Source organism: Carya illinoinensis, chromosome 10 (assembly GCF_018687715.1).
Source record: "Carya illinoinensis cultivar Pawnee chromosome 10, C.illinoinensisPawnee_v1, whole genome shotgun sequence".
NCBI lineage: Eukaryota > Viridiplantae > Streptophyta > Magnoliopsida > Fagales > Juglandaceae > Carya > Carya illinoinensis.
Genome location: NC_056761.1, coordinates 14,494,891 through 14,520,514, shown reverse-complemented (window position 1 = coordinate 14,520,514; position 25,624 = coordinate 14,494,891). Strand labels below are relative to the sequence as shown.

Sequence of the window (25,624 nt, the reverse complement as noted above, 5' to 3'; positions counted from 1 at the left end):
CTTGTAAATGATGTTGTAAATGAATCAAGTTGTTCGTGCATGCTCAACTTATGAACTTGTCTCGATTTCTGTTGTTTTAAGAAAAACATAAATTCAAACAAAAATTTAGGCTAGACTTATTATATAAGTCAAACTTGTATCTAAAGTAGTTATGACTTGTATGAACTCGTATAACTTCAAATTTATTTATTTTGTAGATATTATATTAAACTTTATGCTAAGCATTCGCAAGTATTTAAAAATATAAAAGAGAATCATGTTCTTAGCATGATGATACTTTAATTTGATCTTGTTGAGTCTAGCTAAAACATTTTTTATATCGATCCTCTATTCAGGCAAATCTGCACAACAATGCAAAGCCAAGCCCATAGTTGCTGATAAGCAGGTCTTCATAGCAGCATAGTCATTTTCATTGCTCAACAAATTGGCATCGATAACTTCAAGTATTGAAAGCGAAAATGATTCCTCTACTAAACGCTTTCAACTCATTTCACCGATAATCATATCATCAGTGGGCTTCTTTCTTGTAAAAGTTTCCATCAATAATATTCCATAGCTATACACATCACCGCTTGTAGAAATAATTCCTTCAGATCCATACTCTACACATATTAAAACATATCATGAGAAAGATATTTCACATATGATAATCCAAATAAATTAAGTTTGAAGGTTGATCCATATGTTACCAAAATAGAACATTTATGTATCTATGCGAGAATAGAATGAAAAAAATAGTAGCTGGCCTCACCTGGTGCCATATACCCAATTGTAGCCATGGTCATTGTTTGCGTGAGAGAGATTCCATCACTTAGGAGTTTGGCAATACCAAAATCAGCAAAATGTCCAACCATATCTTCATCTAATAAGACATTACTTGGCTTCAAATCACAATGAACGATAGGTGTTGAATAACCAAGATGAAGGTATTCCAGTGCTGCTGCCACGTCAATCATTATATTAAGTCTTTGTAGCATATTCAAGCAATGGGTGCTAGAATACAACCACATCTCTAGGTTCCCTTTAGACATGTATTCCAAAACAAGTGCTTTGAAGTCAATGTTACTACAAACGCTAATGATTTTGACAAGATTTCGATGACGAACTTGTCGTAATATCTCGCATTCTATATCAAAACTTTTGAATGCACCTTCTAGTTCCAAATTTAGAACTTTTATTGCAATGTATGTACCATCTAAGAGTGTCCCTTTATAAACTGAGCCGAAACTCCCTTCTCCAAGTAAGTTGTTTGCACTAAACCCTTCTACTGCTTGTAAAAGTTGTTTGTGCGATATTATTCTCCATGTTGATAAAGGTATTGAGTCTTTGTTGTTGGAAAGTTTTGCATTCTTCTTTCCCTGGAGTTTTCTTGAGACTAGTACAACAGATACTACAAGTATCGTTAACCCCAATGTGGGCAGTATATATTTTAGTATACGCACCCCCATTACCTTTTTTGGTCCAAGAGAAGCTTCTTTGCATGGAGGAACATTCAGTCTAATCACACCACAAAGTGCATCATTTGACATAAATGATTCAGCTGAGAAGTTAACAAATGGTCCCCGTGTTGGAATTTCTCCTCGTAGTTTATTGTAGGAGACATTTAGATATTTGAGGTACCTTAGCACTTCTAAGGACTTAGGTATCTCTCCAGATAAGTTGTTACCAACAAGATCTAATAACTCCAAGCTTACTAATCCGCCAAAAGATATAGGAATAGAGCCCTCTAATCGATTGACTGCCAAAGAGAGATTGACTAGAGATATGAGCCCACCCATTGTTTCTGGAATATGACCGGATAGTTGATTTCTTGATAAATTCAATATTGTCAGGACCTTCATATTTCCAATATCTAATGAAAGCGAGCCACTTAGGGAATTGGATGACAAGTCGACTGCTAAGAGATCTGTCTACCTCCACAAGCTCGAAGGAATCCTTGAAGTTAATTGGTTGAAGGCTAGGTTGAGAAATCTTAATGAAGTCATATTAATTATGCTTTCAGGAATCTGCCCAGATAGCTTGTTTCCAGCTAAATCTAAATCTCCCAATCTCCCTAAGCAACTGATATCTGATGGGATTGGACCTATTAGCCTATTATCAAAAAGGCCCAAGCGTTCGAGCATGCTTAATCTTCCTATTGTAGTTGGAATAGGTCCAGAAATATCATTGTCGCCCAGGGACATATATGTCAATCTACTTAAATTGCCAATATCTATGGGAATGTTGCCCTTAATATTGCAACCAGTGAGATCAAGTTGTTCAAGAAAGATCAAGTGGTTTCCAATGGAATTAGGAAGGACTCCATTTAGTGGATTCATAGACAGATACAATTTTTTGAGATATGGGTTGTTCGCAAAATATGAAAAGATACTCAATTCTGAAGATTCAATGGTCAGATTATTGAATCCGAGGTTGAGCACCTGGAGGAACCTTAATTAAATTATCAAGTGTTTTTGGAATCAAACCCGAGAATGAGTTACTTTCCAATTTGACTGAAATGAGTTGTGAAACATTGGCAATAGTGGCTGGAATCGTTCCACTAAGTTCATTCCCCTCAAGAAAAATTCCCCTAAGATATGGAAGCAAGAGGCCCATATTTGATGGAAGAGTGACTGAGAGGTGATTTCCTAGTAAGATGAACAGTTGTATTGTTGAGATATTGAATATCTCCAGTGGAATTGTGCCAACAAAATTGTTAAGTCCTAGATCGAAATACTCTAGGTTTTGCAAATTACCAATTTCACTTCGTATTGCACCTGTCACAATAAATTAATTAAAAAAAGTTTTTATAACAAATAAAACGAACAAATAATTAATTGGTTAAGCCACCCTTGAGTTGATTGCAGTAGTGGATCAGAGTCACATGTACTCTAGTGGGTGCAGTTTTTACATAATCACATTTATTTTTTACTTGTCGCACTTACTAAAAGAATATATGTGGCAACCATTACGAGAATCCTTGTTAATGTTCCAACCATTAGAATATTTTGATCTTTTCATGAAAAAAGCATTTAGTTTTATTTACTTAAAATTAAATCCAATATCTCAAAAAAAAAATCATAAAAATCCATACACCTAATCATTTAGATTTATTTAATCGAGATTGAATGTATACTAATCATGAATGGTGATATATATCAAGACTGTACGTTAAAAGAATTTAGTTGTAGCCAAGGTATAATACTATAGGCCAGCATTATTAACTTATGGCTTATCCTTGTACATGAATTAAACAATTTTTAATGACATTTGGGGTGTCACTAACCAATTATTTTTTTGCTTACATTTGGAAGTACCTAATTAAAGAAGATTATATATAGAACATGCATATATACTAAATCAATGGTGGCACAGTGGCATCTTTATTTATATCAACTAATACAAGACGTGCATCACGTACCTTCGAAGTTGTTGTAGGCAAGATCTAAAAATATGAGCTTGGTTAAGTTCCCTATTTCGGGTGATAGTTTTCCTTTCAAATTATTAGACTCCAAGTTTAAATATTGCAGCTGTTTGCACTTGAACAAAGAGGATGGGAGCTGACTACCTGTGAAACATGCAATTACACTTTAGAAACAAATATTGGAATTTACTTACTGATAATTAATGCATAACCTACCAATCAAGATTAAATATATATACCTTTGAAGTTGTTATTGGCAAGATTTAAATATGTAAGCATGGTTAAGTTCCCTACTTCTGGTGGTAGAGCACCAGATAGCGTATTATTGCTGAAATCAATATATTGCAGTGAAGACATGTTGAAGAAAATGGAGGGCATTGGACTTGAAAACTTGTTTTCTGCTAGAGAAATTACTTTCAAGGTAGACATGATCTCGAAGATAGAGGATGGAATAGAGCCCCAAAGTTGATTATCTTCAAGTACAATTTGTTGCAATGAAGATGTACTGTTAAATAGAGATGATGGGATAGTACCTTCGAAATTGTTGGTTACAAGAATTAAAACTTGAAGTTTGGTTAGCAACCCTATCCATGACGGGATTTCTCCACTGAATTCATTGTATCCAAAATGCAAGAATTTCAAGTGATAAAGATGAGACAATTCGTTTGGCATTGAGCCATGAAAACTATTGTTCCTGATGTTTAGGTTGACAAGAAATGAAAGGTTTCCTATATGAGGAGGAATGGTTCCTACAAGACCATTATTAGAAAGGTTCAAGACTGTAACCCGATGATGTCTAGAACCACAGGTGACACCGACCCAATTGCAAACTGAAGTACTGGAGGACCAATTTGTTGTCAAAATATGGTGAGGGTCATAAGAAATATGAGCTTTCAAGGTAAGAAGAGCAGATTGATCTGTGGTAATATTGAAAATTTTTGCATCAGTACTTAAACTAGACACGAGAAGCAGTGCCAGAAAAAGAAGGATGAGGAAACAAGTAGTTTGGTTGGCCATGAGTAGTCTATGTGGAATGAGGTACTGGGATTTGTGTTGTAGTCCAAGGAAGAACGATATCAGCGATATTTAAAGAAATTGCAGGTAGCATTCGGAAAAATAAGGTGCCATATTCTTAGTTGTCATATTCTTTCCACTTTGTACGCATCCACTGAGAGAATTTTACAAGAATACAATGCACGGAAAGATTATTTGTTTATTAACTTTTATCTTTTTCTTCGAGTACACAGTGGACACAAATAAGGCATTAGTGTAAAATATTTGTCTCCGATGCATTAGATCATTGGAACCAATTAAGATTGTCTCATATGCAATAGACACATCAACTGAGACATGAATAATATACTATTTAATATTACGTCATTCTTTTTCCCACTTGAGACTTTTAAATTCAAATAAGAACTTGAAATAAGGATATTGCTGTTACGTTGTCCGAAGCATGTGACCGAACAATACATTTAGCTATTTTTTTCTTAAAAGTAGTAAAATAAATGCTTCGATCACCACTTTCAGGCATCCAAGCATTTTCCTAGAAAGAATCTTTTTCCAACAGATTTCACATTGTTTTATATATACTTTGCCAGAAAAATATTGATTTATTTTTCCCCTTTACGTGATTATTGTTTTATTAATGTGCTCCACCGGTACCTAACGGCCCCCCACAAGGAGAGAAAAATGCCGCATTGGCCCCAACTAGCTAGAAAATATATCCCCTGAATATATACTATTTTAATGAAATGGACATGACTAGAAAGATCAAAGTCTTTAAAGCTGTATCCACACCGAATTTCCAGAGTCTGTCCTCTTCCACACGTCTACTGATGAAATTTTAAAGGATTTCATATTTTCTTTTTACTTTGACAACACAACGCAAGAGATAAAAGGAAATCGTGTTTAACGCTAAAAGGAAGAAAACAATATTCGAGCATGCACAATATCATGCAAATTAAAAAACTTACGATACCCCCACAAGATGTTGAACTGTGATTTCCATTGGAGGTCATGTCTCGATATTCAATTTCAGAGTACCAAGAGGAATGTGCAGGAGCTTTGATAAATGATATTTCCAATCATAGAGTGTAAGAATTTTGCAAATTTTTGAAAAAAAAAAAATAAATATAGAACACACGTGAAAAAGTTAAATTTTTAATAGTGAATCACACTCTTTTTCCAAAGAAATACAAGACTTGTACAATTCATAATTGTACTGAAAAATTGTTTCAACAAAATCAAAAGATAAACAGGCAAATTTAGAAGCAAGAGATAAGTACTGCCACACTGTTGAATTCTATCGTCTATAGGGATACCCATATTATTGTCAACAACTTCAAGATAAATATAGAAATTTTAGTACGAAGAGCATGGTTCCAAAGAAAAGAGTGAAAGGATAGGGAATGAAACGAGTATAATGCATGAATGAAAAGGAGATGAAGATGAATGAAATGAAATGATGAGTAGAAACTATCTTGTTTGGATATTTTAGAGAAATGAATGGAAAGTATATAATCTTGTCAAGGATTATTATAATAAAAATGAATGGAAATGAGTATTTCGTGACATTATTATTAATATGCTAAGCAAAAAAAAAAAAATCATCATTAATAAATTAATAAATTTTACTTTATTGAGATCAAATTTCACTTATCATCTTCAATTGATAATCACTATTGCAACTAAACAATATTAATTACTTTATTATATATATATATATATATAAGTTACAAGGGATTCATTTCGATTATCTTTCTCGCTCTTCACTCCCAAATGAAATTTTAATGAAAAGAATGGTTTAAGAGAGTAAATAACAGTTGCCTTATGTGTAGGCCTTTTATTGATTTAAATATTATAAATGTCAAATGTTTACAGCTAGTCTATGAAAAGGTTCCAGCTACGTGTCTACTGTACATGGAATTTATTTCATCTACAAAATAATAATCAACTAAACAATTTTTTAACAATAAATTCAAATTTGTTTAAAATAAATCATTTATGAATAAGAAATAATATTTGGAGTTGTGATTATGCAAGTACTATGCAGTCTCTTTAAAAAAATAAATTAATACGAGATTTATATAAAAAAATTAATTTTTTTAATTTTAGACCCTACTCTTTTTCAAAATAATTACATGATATTTACACACTCTATAACTATATATAACATTACTTTAAGTGAATATATGAAATAAAACTCAATTGCAATAATCCTACTCTCGATTGCAGCTTAAGCTGTCTTTTCTCGTCATTAAATGATAAAGGAAAAATCTAAATGTATTATAAGAAATTTAATTTTCATGCTAAAAGTTATAAAATTTGAAATTTAAAATTTGAATTTAAAAAAAAATTAATAAAATAAATATTATAAATAAAAATATAAATAAAATTATAAATACATATAATATTACTCAGTGACTAATCCAAACAGTTGAGGCCTTTGGAATTTTCCCATAAAGATGAGTTTAATGCGACAGGTCAAAGAATTGCGAGCTGATGACTAATTTGTGAGATGATGAGAGAAAAAATCTAAGTTTTGATCCGTCTAATGTAATATTATACATCGTATTTATTATTATTAAATGATAAAAACGTATATAATAAATAATTATTTAATAATAATAAATATATTATATTTTATTTAGTATAATAAAAATAAGATGGGAACTCTTAAATTGCCATGCACCAATTAAAATCCCAAATTCCAAATGAAAATCAACTATGACTTTTAATTAAAGGACATGTCCTCTGCATTTACCAGGTCACCAGAGGGTCTAAAAATAAGGACATTGAGCTAAAATATATACTATTTTAATGAAATGGACATGACTTGAAAGATCAGAAAAAAAGTCTGTCCTCTTCCAAACGTCCACTGATGAAATTTTAAAGGATTTCATATTTTCTTTTTACTTTGTTTACTTTGACAGCACAACGCAAGAGATAAAAGGAAATGTTTAACGCTAAATGTTGAGCATGCAAATTAAAAAACTTAAGAAACCCCCACAAGATGTTGAACTGTGATTACCTTTGGAGGTCATGTCTCAATATTTAATTTCAGAGTACCAAGAGGAATGTGGAGGGGCTTCAAGAATGATAAATGATATCACACAATCCGATCAATAACCTTATTATTATCTAATTAAGAACTTGTAACAACCTAATTTTTGTCTTTGGATTCCAGTCCAAATGAAAAACGTATTCAATCCAACTGCCCATTTCTTTTTAATATTTTTTACGCACCATTATTCTTTTCCTTTTCCGAATTTTCCGGTTCTTTTTCAAAAGGCTTTGATTGCTGGCCGACACCATCTTCACCTAACATTGACTCTCACCGATCTACGTACTCCTAAGTTCCTAACAACTACATTTGAATTTGAATTAGTTATGAGAAGTTTTGAATTACAAGAAAAATATGAGGTCTTTCAAATTAGAAGAGTTACCATTCATCCATCAAATATGTATTTTATTTAAGTTTAATCGACAACGATATCTTCAATAGCTTTCTGGAGCATTTCTTCTAAAGTTCTTTTCTGCATACGCAACTCATTGACTTCTTTCAATGCTCTCATGGCATGTTTCTCTTGCTCATCAAACTTAGATGCCATTTCCACATAAATACTTCTCAACTCCTCGTGGAGACGCTCAACCATAATATACAAATTAAATAATGTTCTTTTATGATTAAGTATCAAATTAAATTATTAATATACATATAGTTAGTGTAATTGTAAAATATGAAAAAAAAATTAAAAATATTATTATTAAAAAAAATAATATATATTTAGTTATATAAAAGAGAAGTTTAAAATTGATTACTAGGCATTCAACCCAACCCGCACTATTCGGATTAACTGCAGGTTCAAGCATTGGTTTGTAAAGTTGTGAATCATTTATTTGCAAAGAGTGAAGGGTTGCAGCTTTTGGTGCCCGCACTATTCGGATTAACTGCAGGGTCAAGCGGTGATTTGCAAAGTTGCGAATCGTTTATTTGCAAAGAGTGAAGCGTTGTAGGTTTTTGGTGCCCGCACTATTCGAATTAACTGCAGGTTCTAGTGTTGGTTTGCAAAGTTGTGAACCGTTTATTTGCAAAGAGTGAAGGGTTGCAGGTTTTGGTGCCCACACTATTCGAATTAACTGCAGGTTCAAGTGTTGGTTTGCAAAGTTGCAAACCGTTTATTTGCAAAGAGTGCAGAGTTGCAGGTTTTGGTGAAACCCAACACGGCATTGTCAAGGAGTTGTACAAGAATGGTAGTGGGGATTGTTTGGACTCCACAAAACGTCGTTTTATCGAGTCTGAACTATGCACTATGCTCTGTTGAAAATGGAACTTCTGGGTGAAGAACTTTCAGAGAGGAAGACAGGCAACTGAGAAAAAAGAACGCAAATATTCAGATTAACCGCAAGGTCAAGCGGTGTTTTGCAAAGTTGCAAGCCATTTATTTGCAAAGAGTGAAGAGTTGCAATTATTCAGCATATTTACAAAGTTTCAAGTGGTGCAATTAATGGTGCAACTCATACGAAAAAGAAAAAGTATAATTTTAAGCATTGATCCCACTACAAAAGAAAAGAAAAGAAAAAAAAAAAAAAAAAAAGAAGCTCTCAGTTGTTAGTCGGATTTAAAGCGGTGCAATTGGTCAAGAAAAAGGGGAAAAAAAAAAAGAATCGTCGTTTGTTTTTTACAGGCACATATATTGTGACTAAATAACAGTCAGGACTCATAAAATATGTTGTGTTTCAAATGATGGTGGAAGTGTAAGCTCTGGAAAAGGTTCCGACGGGACTAAGCAAATAATAACAATTGTTAGCATTACGGTCGGTATAGTCAATCTACTATTAGCATTGTCTATTTGCTTTGTTTGGAAGCGGAGCCAATTCCAAATGACAGAGCCTGCAATTTAAAGTAGGGAAGGTAGAGGCAGTGCATGGAAGGCTAATTTGCTCTTGGAGTATATCATCCTCCTGAAACTCACATAACCTTATATTTATTAGAAACAGAGAAACTCTATTTCGGTGGGTAAAAAATAGAGCCTTCCACTTGCAGTGAGGGTCCACTTCATGGGTGATAAAGGCCGAGTTACAACTGTTAAAGCCAACATTCTATTTTTTGCCAGTAAAAATAATACATGTGCAAACAATGCAAGGTCGAATGACGAGAAACAAATTATTTAGCCAAAAATGGCTCCAGCTTGCAGAAAACTCCAATTGATGCCTTCAAAAACAGTGCCTTATATTTTTGTTGTCACCCCGAATTCATAATCAAGTCCTAAACTTTCATTCGCCTCTATTTGACATATTTTGGCCTCAACATCTCCAGAAATGACCTTGATGCTTCTGTTCTTGCATTCGCCTGCAAATTAGATCACAAGATTGATTGGTTCGTGCGGCTTCATTGTGTTGGTTAGTAGACAAATTGGTTACTTCATCTTTTCATCATCACAGTTTGTGCGTTTATGATCAAGAGCAACATATTTCTCAACCATCCATCCTCGGCTACACCATTCAACTGAGGCACAAAATAACTGAAAGGAAGTTTGACGGGCCTGCAAAAGCTCTCTGCTCCAGTTAATGATGATGAACTGAAGGCCAGCCATGTTATGGTTGCCAATAATGTAGTAAATCTTGTAGGCACTTTTAGGGGCCTGGTCCTCCAAATTGTAATTCGTAGTTGCTAAAAAATTGTTCAATTCATTCATAACAAAAAGCAATATTTATAAGGACTACAATTTAAACTTGGTCAACAATGACCCATGGACTAAATAGATAACTTCCCACTAATTAACTAACTGACCCATAACACTTAATAACAATTCATTACTCAATAGACTCTCTAAGCCCATCGTGGCCCACTATCGTACAGACTCAATACATACATAACAACAATTCAAATGGATTGAGGCAGCCCAGCCCTTTAGACATCACCCTAGAACTTAGGGTTTTTGTCTTACGCATCATAACATAACTCCCTCCTTCAGAAGACCTTGCCCTCAAGGTCAGGGAAGCACAGTTGCAGTTCTTCGTGATCCTCCCATGTCGCACTGTCTTCCATCGTTCCTTTCCATTGAACTAGCATCTCCATTCTAGCCCTTCATCCCTTCTTAAGCAACCTTCTATTTAGTATCTTTTCTGGCTTTGGTTCAAGGGTTCCCTTGCTCGTCACTCTCGGCAGCTCGATAAGAGGGTTTATTTCTTCCCCCACCATCTTTTTTAAGCAAGAAATGTGAAAGGTTGGGTAGATCTGAGAGTCCGATGGTAGATCTAACATGTAAGCGACCTTCCCAATCCTTTTCACCACCGTGTATAGCCCATAGTTCCTTGGTGACAGCTTTAGGTTTCTTCTCAGCACAACTGACATTTGATGGTAAGGATGAAGCCATAGGTAAACTCAATCTTCAACTTGGAACTCCCTGTCTATTCTCTTTTTATCCGAATGGATCTTCATCTTTTCTTGTGCATCCTTCAAATTTTCTTGAACTAATTTTTTAATGAAAGCTCTATTTCTAAATTCCTTGTCCACTGCTTGTACTCTTGTGGACCCTAGCTCATATGGCAACATCTATGGGGGTGATTGCCCATACAACATCTCATATGGTGAAACCCTAGTTGAGGTATGCTTTGAAGTGTTATATGCATACTTAGCTAGTGATAGCCACTATGCCCAATCACGTGGTGTGTCTCTCGAGAAGCATCGCAGGTAAGCTTCTACTCCTTTGTTCATTGCTTCTATTTGGCCATCTATCTGTGGATGGTACAAAAAGCTAAGTAATAGCTCCGTGCCATTGATTCGAAACAATTCCTTCCAGAATTGACTTCTAAAAATTGGGTCTCTGTCACTGACAATGGTTAGTGGAAAACCATGTAATTTAAATCTATTGTTAAGAAAAATACAAGCCACTACTGCTGCTATGTATGGATGTAAGAGAGCCATGAAATGAGCATATTTGCTCAATCTGTCTATCACCACCATGATCACTATACGCCCTCATGAAGGTGGTAGCCCTTCAATAAAATCCATTAATGTCTTCCCAGTTCCTTGTAGGAATTGGTAGAGGCTGGAGCAAGCTTGTGAGCTGAATTTTTTCCACCTTATTTCTTTGCCAAGTATCACATGCACGAATAAGAGCTCTAACACCCCTCCTCAAACTAGGCTAGTAAAATTCCTTTTTTAGTTGAGCATATGTTTTATATACACCCATGTGGCCCCCTAATGGACTGCTATGGAATTGTTGCAGGATCTCTTGCTAGAATGGCACCAAGTTTCCAAGATGCAGCCTGCCCTTGTAAAAGAGTAGGCCATTATGGATTTGGTAATGAGATGGGTCCAGGATCCCTTGATGGCAGTGGCTTAATAGCTTCTACAACTGGGGATCTTGGGGGTAAGTCTTTTTTAATTCTTCTATCCATTGGGTTTGCATGAGGCTTATGGCTTGGATTTGTGGTTGGCTGGTTTGGGTCTTATAGGGGGTGGGGGTTGGCTATTTGTGTTCTGGTAGTATGGAAGTGTTGGGATCTGAACTGGTGTTTGGGTTGGATGTTGGTTCTATTTCCTCAATGAAGGGTAACCTGGATAATGTATCTGCTACCTTATTTGTCTTCCCAGTCTGTACTCCATAGAAAAATCATACCCTAATAACTTTGAGACCCACTTCTGCTGTGCAGGGGTTCCAACCCGTTGTTTTAATAGATTTTTCAAGACCTGTTGATCAATGCGGACCTTGAAATTCTATCCCACCAAGTAATGCCTCCATTTCCTTATAGCCATCACCAAGGCCAACAATTCCTTTTCATATGTACACAACATAAGACTTCTTCCTTTCAACCCTTGACTTAGATAAGCAATAGGTCTGTCTTCTTGCATTAATATAGCTCCCAACCCTTCACTTGAAGCATCACACCCCACCACAAAAGCCTTAGTAAAATTAGGTAATTTTAAGATAGGGGGACTAACCATTGCCTCCTTGAGTCTTTCAAAGGCTGCTTGAGCTTTGTCAGACCAAATGAAGGAATTTTTCCTGAGTAAAGCTGTTAGGGGTGCTGCTATTGCACCATAACCCTGCACAAACTTACGGTACTAGCTAGTGAGACCCATAAATCCCTTTAAGGCCTTCAAATTTTTGGGCGGTGGCCAACTTTGCATTGCTGTAATTTTCTGGGGGTCAGCCTTTACACCTTCCTTACTAATCAAGTGCCCAAGATACTCCACCTCACTACTACCAAATACACATTTAGACTTCTTTACAAATAGCTTATGAGACCTTAATATTTCTAGCACAGCCTTCAAGTGATGCAAATGTTCCTCTACTAATTTGCTGTAACAGTCTGCTAAAAATTCAATGGTGGAATTTCTATTGGCTTTAGGAACCTCATGAAGACCCCATAAGTTTTCACTAATCAATTAATCGTATAAGTTTTAGTTTAATCACATAGTTAATGTTATCACTCACTATAGTATCATAAGTATGTTTTTAATTATTGGAGATAATTAAAAATGTCAGAATGTGTTATGGTTTGTGTCATTAGACTCGGTGGATTATTTAAGATTTTATACAGAAATAATCCATTTTTCATATTTTTGACGAAACACCTATTTGAAACTGTGAATTTATTTTTAGGGTTACTTTGGGGTTGAATTTCGATAAACGATTTTCACTGTAGATTCATATGAATATTTAGGATTTTTTGGTACTAAGTTTATCATGCACTTTTTTAGATTGAATAGTCACCTTGATAAGCGCACAAAGTATAGTGTTTTCAAAATCACATTGTAGAATATCTAAATTAAGTTAGAGAAGTTTTATTTGGACACTTGGAAAGATTTTAGCCACACATGATGAATAGTATTAGACACTTGGCACCATGAGGAACATTGATGGATTCAAAGGAATCAAAGTGTGAGATCATGCTACCTAAGTAAAAACTCTATTCCAACCGAGCAATCAAATTGTGTCAAACCAAAGAGGATTTATACCCTAGTAAAACCCTATATGGTTGGAATCCAACTAAGAACCCAAAAGCATGGTTGAAACCAAAATCTTAAATGGTTTTATCCAAATCCTAAAGTTGACCTCAAAATCCTAACTAAATTAGTTTCTAGCATTGTGTTTAATCGCTTGATTAAATTAGTTCCACATGCTATTAATCCTTCAAATTCATGTCAGAATATCATTATCCAACCTTTTTAAACTTGAATATTTGATTGGATCAAGAGAAACTGGATTTGGGCTTGATAGCAACCCAAACCCTCTTAAAACCCCAAATTGAGGCCCATTGAGTTTAGGCCCTTTAAGGCCCACGAAATTGGGCACCTTAGCATTGGTTTTTGTCAAATAATTTCATCCCCCATATGGCTGATCAGATGTCTTCAAGAAGGCCTAGAAGGTTCTAGAAGGGAAAATTCAAAAAGCCACCTCACTCTTCCAAGTTTGCCCTCCATTAGAAAATATATTGGGCTGATTTTTGTATATTTTATTGGGTAGGATAGGCCAACACTCAAGCCTCACTTCAGACTCATCCTCTTCCATATCTTGTGCAAAAATATCTCCAGCCCACTTTCCATGAAACTATCTTCCTTTACACTTTTCATTGAAAGAACACCGAACACTCTCTCGGACAGCTTTTAGGTATTCTTTTGGATGCCCATTTTTTAAACTTTTGTAAGTATTTTATCATAAATTTTCCTTCTTACCAATTGTTTCTTTTTTAGTCTAGTTTACTTTTATATCTTATTTGTTCCATTTAAAGATAATTTGATCAGTAAATTATTGTTTAAACCCTATAAAGGTCATTCAAGGTGATAAACTGGAGAGTATGTTATATTTAATAGATTTTGACCAAGCTAATGGATAGATCTTGGTCCAAAATTTTTATCGAATATTTTTAACATGTGTATATGATTATTGGTTAAGGATTTGTTACATAATTAAAGGTTTTTATGAAATATTTTCTTAGATCTAGAACTTAGAAACTGGAAGAGGAAAAATAGTTTCTGTTTTGAGAAAGTTTAAATCTTTGGTGGTTTAAACATATTCCAATGGATTTGATAATTTTATTGGAGGATCCTAAGCCTCTTATATACATATTAGAATATTATTTTGAAGATATTTGATGTTAGTTTCAAAGATATGAAGTTTTATGCAAAGAGATATTCAAATAGGCCAAAGTGTGGATGTTCTTGGCTAAATTTATGTTTTGATTATTTTTAACCATGTGATCTTGAATTAGAAGCTTATATGTGTTTTGGGCCATCTTTTTAAATCATGTGATGGTTTGTTTTGAGGATCACATCTTTATAAGTCATTGATCAAAAAGTTGATCAAAACTAGTTAGAAACAAAAATCAATGGAAATAAAATACGGGAATTTCGGCCCTATAGAGTTTTTATAGTTGAGATTCATTTTAAATTTTTTAAAATTTATATTTGAGTTTAGGATAAAATTTACATGAGGCATGTAAAGTTTGGTGACTTTTGGAGTTAGAATGCAAAATCCATAAGTTAGGGATAAAATGGTCATTTTCCCATATGTAGAGGGTAAAATGGAAATTTTAATCTAAGTTAGTATTTTTCCTTATTTCAAAATTTTTAGTGATTAAGTTCTAACTTTTAGAATCACTATTTACAGTTTCTCGTGATTACGCTTGAGCTTTCATAAAAAATGCAGAGATCGAGATAAGTTAGATTTTAACTTACTAGCAGTTTACTGTGTATGTGTGTTAAGTAAAGGATCTACAATGTATGTATGTGTGTTATCATATATGTCATGTCATGCCAAGTTATCACATATTTTTCTGTAACACATAATTTATTATGTCATGAGTTATTCATTTGTTACACAAGATATTCTGTCGCGTATTACGTGACATTGCAAGTACATCATATTATGTATGCCATCAATTACATGTATGTCATGTTATGTTCACTGTTGCAAGTATGTCATGTTAAGTATGTTGTCCATTACATGTGATTCCATGTTATGAAATATTGTCTATTACATGTTTATGTCATGTTACGAAATATTTCTATATCAAGTTTGTCATATATTTCGAGTTATATTCAACTCACGTTATGTTACGTCAGGGCTTCTGTTCTTTCATCTTCCAGTCACGTTTTGTCTTGAGTACAGTGTGTGTATTTCAAGAACAGTTAAGTCAAGTTATTCATATCAATCACGACCCTAAGTGCTATGATGGGGTAATATCCTAGTGAAACTATTTTGTTCACGCTGGAGTGTTTAAATAGGTGTAAAATTCTCTAAGTTGATGAAATACTATCAACGGGTAGTGGGTGAGGACCTAACTAGCTAGTCATTGGAGTGCACCAGGCACTAATGCCGATGGATCCACATTTAGTTTCGTGGGGTCCACAATAACTATGGCACACGAAGTATGGGATCACAACAATTGTGACGCATATACTATGTGAGACACAATAATTGTGACAAGTAGAATACATAGGGCCACAACAACTGTGAAGTATGTATTAACACACTCACAGCTAGTTCAGATACCTGTGTTGTAATGCGGTAATCAGCAAGGACACATGGCTTTAGGAGACCCATGTAGCACCCAAGAAGTTGAGTTACATTCAGTTTCGTGGGATCCACAACAGCTATGGCATACGAAGTATGGGTTGACAGCAATTGTGACGCATACACTACGTGAGACACAACAATTGTGACACGTAGAATACATGGGGCGATAACAACTGCGGAGTATGTATTTAAGCAGTTAAAGAATAAGTTTCAGATCAAGTTCAAGTTAAGTCAAGTTTCAGAGCGAGTTCATGTTATGTCAAGTTTTAGAGCAAGTTCATGTTAAGTCAAGTTTCAAATCAAGTTCATGTTAAGTCAAGTTCAGTACATATTTCAATTTAAGTTATGTAAGTTATGCTATGATTTCTTATGAATTTGATTATACCTTCATGCTTTTACTGCCATGCATGCATCATTAGCCTGTGTGGAGGTTTTTTTGTTAACTTGCTGAGATTTGTAATCAAATCTCACTGTGGTAGTCCCAACTACCATTCCCCTCAAATGGTAGATTTTGTTATAGGATCGGAAAGAGAATCGGGAGCTATCCAACTAGACGTAGTTGACTAAGCGACGGTGCGACGTCAATGTTAATATAGTAGTTAACTTAAATTACTACTTGTACTTTGGAGTTGCATCTCCAGTACTCTTTTGGATCATAGCCATTTGGGACTAGTGTTGTGATCTTAGTTGTTCAATGGGTCTTTATGTATGAAGTATGTTTTAAGTATTTGAGATATTTTCAGTTTGGTGCATAGTATTGCTAAAGAAAAAAATTTATCCACCGTGAATATTACATAATATTAGATGCATGTTAGGAACATTGCATCTCATATGTCATAAACGGGGCATGTAACCTTGTGTTGCATGTCTCGACGCTTCAAATGTCCGTCTGATTCTAAGCAGAATTTGAGGGCATCACACTTGCTGTAAATTAATATATCATCAAATAACACCAAAACAAACTTCCTTAGATAGGGTTTAAATATTTCATTCATCAACCCTTGAAATGTAGAGGGTGCATTGGTGAGCCCAAAGGGCATAACCAAAAACTCGTAGTGACCCTTATAGGTCCTAAAAGCAATCTTGGGTATATCTTCCTATTCTGATTTGGTGATAACAAAGCATGAGTCTAACTTAGAAAATATTTCAGCCCCATAGAGTTCATCTAATAATTCATCAATGTTAGGGATAGGGTACTTATCTTTTACTGTGTCTTTGTTGAGAGCACGATAATCTACACACATTCTCTAGCTCCCATCCACCTTTCTAACCAGCAACACCGGGGATGAATAATGGGTATGACTTTCCCTTATAATGCCACTCCTTAACATCTCAGCCACCAAATGGTCTATTTCTGCTTTTTGGTAATATGGATACCTGTAAGGCCAAACACAAGTTGGTTTTGAGCCCTCCTATAGCTCAATCTTATGGTCATGACTCCGAGGTGGGGGTAGACCATGAGGTTCAAAAAAAACTACTTCAAAGTCTTTCACTATCCTCAAAACAGCAGGCACATCATCCCCTTTCGATTCCCTCACTTCTCCTCCAAGTAAATGTAGCCAGATCCCTTTTGTAGATCCCTTGTTTAGTTTAGGTTCGTGTCCTTTGTCCTCTAAGGCCTCTCGGGGTGGTTGCAGCCCTTGTAATTTAATCTCCACTCCCCTGAAATTAAGTTGCATGGTTAAATCAGTAAAATCCCATAGAATGGACCCGAGACCTCTTAGCCAATCAACCCCTAATGCAACATCACAACCTCCCAAAGTCAATAAATACAGATTAGCTTTAACCCTTAAATTCTGTAGTTGAATAGGAACTGCCCTACAATAACCTTTGCAAGGAAGGCTATCTCCATTAGCCACTTTAACTGTCAACTGGCTTTCTCCCACTGGCAGCTTCGATATCCTTGCTACATATGGATCCACAAAACTATGTGTGCTTCCTGTGTCAACAAGAATTAAAACCTTTTGATGATTAATAAAGCCTTCAACCCTCATGGTCTTAGGTGATAGTGAACCTGCCATGGCATGCAATGATATGCCTAGCAATTCCCCTAACTCCTTCTCTTCCTTAACATGATCATCTAATTGAATAAGGGCCAGCTTCCCTTCACTGGATTCAACTTCCTCCTCTTTATCCTCCTCTAATCCTTCCAACAAAAAAAACCTATGCCGGCTACACTTGTTATTAAAATTGAATTTCTCATCACAATAGAAACAAAGCCCCTTCTCTCTTCTTTTTTGCATTTGGGCAGGAGAGATTCCTTTTATGGGAGAGGTGGGCTTTCAATTTGGGTTGTAGGTGGTGGTATGATTTCTGTTTTCAAGTCTGGGTGGTGGTAGTGGTAATCTCATTAATGGTGCAGGTGCATGTAATTTTGGTGTGTAGGGAAATGTGGTTTGGGTTGGATTTAGGTTTATGCTGGTTCCTCATTTTCTTCTAGCAACTTCTTCCTCTTGCAATTTAGCTAACCCAAAAGCGGCTAAAATAGAGTTAGGCTTAAACATAGTCACCATTATCTTCCAATCATCCCTTAACCCACAAATAAATGTGCTAATACGAAATTCCTCCATTAATCCACTGATTTTATTAGATAGGTACTCAAATTCTATTTGATATTCTTCAACAGTAGCAGTTTGTCTCAACTTAGTGAACAACTCTATTGGATCCTCATAGGTTGAGGGTCCAAAACGCACTTTAAGTGCATAAACAAACTCTTCCCAACCCCCAATAGGTCCTAAATCCATCAACCAACAATACCAAGAAATAGCCTTTCCTTCCATATGGAAAAAGGCTATATGCAGTTTTTGGTTCTCAAGAGTATTAGAATAAGTAAAGAATTGTTGTGCCTTTGAGATCCATTCCATGGGTTCAGACCCATTGAATTTTGGAAAATCCAACCTTAAGGTTCTAGCACGAATGCCCCCATTCCCTTTAAATAAAGGATTATTACTTACCTAATTTTCTTTTGGTGGATTACCTGCTGTTGCTGCTAACTGTTCATATGAAACTGCCAAATTAGTCAATTGTTGTAACACTGCTTCCAGCATATATTTTTGTTGGTCTTGTTCTTCAAGTATGTGCACGATTTCTCCCTTCAGCATGGACACTGCTTCTGCCAACTAAGCATGGCATGTACCCTCAGCCATGTCGTGATACCACTTTATGGTTGTCGATAATGTAGTAAATCTTGTAGGCACTTCGAGGGGCTTTGTCCTCCAAATTGTAATTTGTAGTTGCTGGAAAATTGTTCAATTCATTCATAACAAAAATCAATATTTGTAAGGACTACAATTTAGACTTGGTCAACAATGATCTGCAGACTAAATAGATAACTTCCCACTAATTAACGAATTGACCCATAACACTTAATAACAACCCACTACCCAATAGACTCTCTACGCCCATCGTGGCCCACTATCCTACAGACTCAATTCGTGCATAACAACGATTGAATTCATTAAAATGGACTGAGGCAGCCCAACCCTTCAGATATCACCCTAGAACTTAGGGTCTTTGTCTTACACATCATAACAAGCCATCAGATGTTAATGAATCAATTATTCAAGATATGTAAAGCCAGTGATGAGTTAAGATATTCCTATGTAATTGCAATGATTAGGGGCCTGCATTTTGTCCTAGAGCAGATTCAGGTGTGTTTTCATGCCTTTTCTTCTATTGGCTTTGCACCTTTGTCTTCCCAATGTTTTACTAGCATACGATAACTTTAGATGTGTTTGCGCAACATACTATGAAGAAACTCATAAACTAAAGACTGTTATCTTCTTTTGTTTATCGTTGAAAACAATAGTCTTTTCATTAAAATCGTTTTACAGTTTTCAAGGTAAGTGCACACAAGGTGTTTAGTTAAATGTTTGAATTAGATTTTAATATTGTAAATTGATCATAAAATATTTATTGGTAAAATGAATTCTTTTATATATGCATGCTCCATTTTATATATATTTGATATACATTTTATTAATAGTTGTGGTAGTAATAATGTATAATAAGCTATTTAGATTTATACATTTCAACATAAATAACGGTTTGCATATTGCACGGGTTATAAACTCGTTATATTATTATTTTGATAAATCCAATAGCTAATCCAATATAGGATTATGGATAGGAAGGTTTTGGATTTATGAAAAAAATATTCTTTTCATCAAATTTTGAAGATATGTTGGATGAAGCCAATATGGATGCTGTGATTCTTTATCTTCTTCACGGATTAGCAGCACGCTAGCACCCCAAGTCAAGCCAACCACCATGTCTTCCCCATGACCTCGACTTTGTCATAGCCACCACCACCTTAAACACACCCCATGGCAAGACCCCCACTGCTCAGCCTACATTCAACCTCAACACACCTTCACACTGTGAGCTTTCCCTCCATCTCCACACTGCCTATTCCTTCCTCTCAGCTCTGCAAATGTCGCCCTTAGGCCTCCAGCTTGTGTTCCTCCCCTTCGACGCCGTAAGGCATTGTCCAGCAACCATAGCACGTCCTCCCTTCTCCACCACCAAGCATGAACCATCGTAGCCCAACCCCCTACCTCCTCCACGGTCAAATCAACGTACAATAGAAATAAACATATGTTTCTGGAACCCAAAACAGAGCATGTGTGTGCTCTCAGCCCCGAAGCCACAATGGAACAACTGTGAATCTCCACCTACAGACGCTGTAAGGGTTGACGTCCAGACCTCTGCTGTGTTAAGCTATATTTCTCTATAAGCTCCACCATCGCACGACATTGGGTCCTTCTCCGTTTTCTCCTTCTCTCACGGTCTACTCTCTCTCTCATACCTCTCACTCTCTCTCTCAGTTTCTCAGTAGCTTCGTCGCACCACCCAGATGCGCCGTGATTCTTTCTCGGCAAACAGCTTTGTTTCCCCACGAGTCTCTGTTTGTGGTTTTGCCTTGGGTAAGTTCAGCTACCATCACACATAGCTTTCTTTCTTATGGTTCCTTTATTTGTTGTCTTTATATCTTGTTGAGTTTTGCTATATACACGCAAAGTCGCGTACTAATCTACGTACCATTACTGATTCATTTATATTCAAAATTTAAATTAGCAATGTTTTCAATAAAATCTACTTTTTGACCAATCACTTTAGATTGGTATACATATTTGTGCGCAATTATGTTTGTAATTAGATTTTTCCTATTTTGAATGGTATTTTCATGTGAGCTTTTATTTTCTACATTGAACTTGTTTAAAGTTGACTCTATTGCTACTAACTTTTAGTAGCCATAGAGTCTAATTTATTTTTAATATGATAAGTTTGATTAAGTCTATTTTAGTAACGAGTTTAAGTAATTGGTTTGATAAGTTTTATAATATTTATGTTTTAAGTTGTGATAAAGAAATATGTTAAGAATATTTTAAAAGATATGGGTATTATTATATTTCTTGTAAAGTTGTATAATTATGTTAATTATAAGAGATTAAACCTATTTTTAAGAGAGAGAGTGTTCATAGCTTATTTTATGGGAATTTAAGGTAGTCAGGTATTTTACTAAATTATGATATGTTTAATTAACTTTATGATTAAATGATTTTGTATGAACCATGGTATTTATTAAATTATTCTCCACAAAATATATTAATTCAGCAAAACATTACGACGTTTTTTAGAAAGGTTAGTGATAATTCCTATTTCCTAGGTAAGGAAATAGGAAGTAAGATTCAAGAAGTAGTGCAGCGAGGTAAGTATTATGTTCATATCTTTATAGAGCTTTCTAAATGATAAGAAATGAAAATGAAAAGCTTTTATGAAAAATATTCTTTTATGCAATGAAATGATATTTTATGAAAATATACTAAGTATTAATGTTCAACGGTATATGTATGTAATGACCTTCTTTGACAGCCCCTTTTTATGCACCCAAATAATAGTTGTATGCATGTAACTGTATGTTATATATGCACATGGAAATCTGGAGTATTACCTACCAAGTTTGCACACGATTTTCTTTCCATATTGGAGATAGCTCATGAAAAGAGAGGAAAATAAAGAGCCAATGGGAGAAAAGAAAAATTCCTTTCTAGTTTTTAGGAGAGAGGATGATAAGGTTTAGAGAGACTCATCTTCCAGAAAAAGAATTCTTCTTTTTCCAAATGGGGAGCTAATTTATTGGTGAGGTTAGGGATGAACTTGCTTGAATGATGATGATTTCAATTTTATCAGATTCATGTAATAAATTTTCTTGTTGATACAATTCTTATTTATCATCTCTTATTAGTCTTCCTTGTATTTGGATAATTTTACAACCAATACTTTTCATAGATTTAGTCATGCTTTCTCTATGGGGTTGTTGAGGTATTTATGATCTAGTTGTTGATCTTATTGGTGTGATTCTTTGCTAATTGTCGTCTTTGAATCTAAGTCTAATAGGATAGCAATCCATGCTTTCAAAAGACGAGTAGTTTTCAAGAATTACATTTGAACAAATTGGTTATAAAGATATATTTTCTGATTAGAGAGTCTGGTGCTATGATCTCTAATTGAGTATTCAATGAATCTAATATGTATGGAATTATCAAGTTCAAGTAAGGGGTTCCCGATGCTTCATTGCTATTAATTCTGGTCAAACATTTTCATTATTACATTTTGGCGCTTTAGTTCATTTCTTTTCAGAAATGATTTGTTTTACATTGCTTCTTCGATTTTTATTTTCTTAAATTTTTAGTTTCTTTGTTCCTTCTGCTATTATTTTACTTTGTCTCTCTATGGAATCGATACCCCAAAACTATGCTACAACTAATGCGTTATTCTTTGGGCATAATCACGCACCACAGCTCGTCCGAGTGGTTCCCTCATTTGCATAGCAAGATGCACACGAGTTGCACTATTCACAGCCCTCGTGGATGGGGCCATCGTGATAGAGCTAGAAACCACTGGCGGTCCACACGGTAACCGCCAACGGGTCAATTGGACTAGAGACGAGACATCGCAAGCCTCTGAGCACACGACAACATGCACCTATGGGGCACTGTACATGTTGTTATAGGTGCACTGTACATGTTGTTGTGCATGCCGTGCACAATGAGACGTGCAAGGCACTGTGCAGCTAAATGCACCATGCACCCATTTACTGCCCCCCTCTTTTTGCACAATGCACCCAAAGTACACTAAGCGTTTGCAACTCAAATGGCAAGTAACTTGGTTCCCCACCTAGGCAAGAATGGATTTAGTCGCCCATTTTCTATAGCAATGATTTTTACAAAAATAAAAACTGAAAGGTTGAGGGCATTTATCTGTAAGGATGTCATCTGCTCGTTTGATGTTTATTTAGATCCCACATATAGCGGCAACTGTTAATGTCTAAAAAAAGCACAACAGGTCAGAAGGGGAGAAAGAGTCAATATTGGCCTGTTATAGCAATCTGTAGCTCCATCGGTGTGGTATGAAGCCTCCAGCAATGGTCTGGTGCGGTTGTATGGTGTTTGTGCTTACATCCATGTTAAAGAATAGGAAATAAATGCAGAGAAAGTAAATGAGATAAAGACACACAGATTTACATGGTTTAGCATAATATCTACATCCACGGCTCATTTAGGGGAAGAGAATCTACTATAAAATGATTATTTTACAAGCTCTCATGGTCACTCATCCTTGTTGTACAATGAGATCAGATATCTATTTTCTGAAGGTGAGCCTACCATTAGTGCTCTTATTCCCAAGTTGAAAATGTTGAAGGAGAGGTCAAAGTCAAAGTTTGGAAGAAGTCTAGAAGAAGAAGGTCTTGAAATCATCTGGTTTCCTCTTTATCGTTTGTCCCTTGTTCCTTTAGGCCACATCACCTCTCCTTTATGTCACATATCCTCTTTTCCTCTTGACACCCTGTGCTTCCTCAGCCTTTAATCCTCTCCTTTTCTCTTTCTTTTCTCTTAATGAGACTGAGGCTGGGATTAGAAACTACTTTTGGTCTGGTATATTTTATCCCCTACAAGATGTATTTTTTTTTCCTAAGAGGAACAATGTATTTGTTTATATCTATTATATCTTTGTGAATTGAACTGTTTTCCTTTTCTTTATTAAGACCTTAATTTTGGATCGAAATATTAATTTCTCCATTGAAGAAAAAAAAATCTTACTTTATTATTCATGATCTACTATTACTACCATGACATGGGTGAAAATGTTAAACAACTTGAATGCTTGTAGTTTCCTTTTTGTATTGTAATACAAACCAATATCCATCATATTCAAAAACTTATCATTACTATACAAGTCTAAAATGGGCAATGCCACATCCCTTAAGGCACCCTAGATTCACGAAGAGAGTGCAAAATAGGAGACTTACCCCGGCTACCAAAACAAGGATTACCCAAGCTGCCGAAACAAGGATTATTTGACTTCAACCCCTTGCTCCTCTCCTGCAATGTTGGGAGCATAGAAATGTTGGGATCATTCCTGATTTTTTTAATTACTGTATCTAAACTCGTTATGACTTGTATAAACTTGTACAACTTCAAATTTATTATTTTGTTGATATTATATTAAACTTTATGCCAAGCACTTGCAAGTATTTAAAATACAAGAGAGAATCATGCTGTTAGCATGATGATACGATGGATATCATGATTTGAGTCAATATGAATATTATAAATCATTGTACTGATATGTATTTATAATAGCTATATTATTTATATTAATTTAAAGTTGTTTTGCCGAAGTTTGTGGATAGAGATAAGATATTTTGTGTGTGTTCGCACGACTATACACATTCAATCTGTTTTCTTATAGATGTCATATATATATATATATATTAGCTTGTGCCAATGGATAGATTTGCTAGTTTTTTAACTTTTATATATATTTTACAATTATATTGCCAATTTAATTCATATAACTGTGACATAATTAAGTAATTATTTATATGAATTCATGTGTTAGTTTTTTTTTAATGAATCTTATTCTTCTAAGAAAATAATAATTAATCAAACGGTTCATGAACAAGTTCAAATAAGTGTGATAGATAAATAATGTACCGATTGTAGATTACATTGTAGATTGGTGACAAACTCTACTTAACTAGGCGTGATTGTGGCCTTAGCTATCAAGAAACTTGATACTCAAATTACCCTCCTCCATGATCATGTAGATACTTTACTTTGATCTTGTTAAGTCTTGCTAAAACATTTTTTTTATATCAATCCTCTCTTCAGGCAAATCTACACAACAATGCAAAGCCAACCCCATAGTTGTTGATAAGCAGGTCTCCATAGCAACATAGTCATTTTCATTGCTCAACAAATTAGGATCAATAACTTCTAGTATCGAAAGCAAAAATGATTCATCTACTAAATGTGGCACTCCAAAGACTTAGGCGAGGATTTGTGGTGCCAAGGGTGCTAGCCAGTCAACAACACCTAAGGTTTGAATCGAGTCAAGCATGCATCGATCACATAAAAGTGGATGTGTTAGGATATATATATATATTGAATCGTAGTAGAAAAATATATGTTTAGTCTTAAGGCTAAACGTTATAGTACAAGAAATCTAATCCATTTATAAATTCACTCAATTTTCACAAGTTACTCCATTTCTTCGAATAGATACACATGCATCCAAATACTTTGTTCATACAACCAAAATGAGGCATACTGAGTACAAGTGGTCGCCCAACTAAAAGATATGTACAACTTCCAAAGATATACAGTGTCTACAATGGAGACAA

General features: G+C 35.0%; 1 protein-coding gene across 1 annotated transcript; it reads right to left on the bottom strand.

Moving 5' to 3' along the window:
* Window positions 1-234: 234 nt before the first annotated feature.
* Window positions 235-4,441, bottom strand: LOC122279343 (putative receptor-like protein kinase At3g47110). The gene is made up of 4 exons (XM_043089942.1): window positions 3,643-4,441; window positions 3,401-3,547; window positions 752-937; window positions 235-602 (listed from the first exon to the last, which is right to left on the bottom strand). Exons 1-4 carry the CDS (start codon window positions 4,418-4,420, stop codon window positions 481-483), a joined length of 1,233 nt encoding a protein of 410 aa, XP_042945876.1. The 5' UTR covers window positions 4,421-4,441; the 3' UTR covers window positions 235-480.
* Between the last annotated feature and the right edge of the window lie 21,183 nt (window positions 4,442-25,624).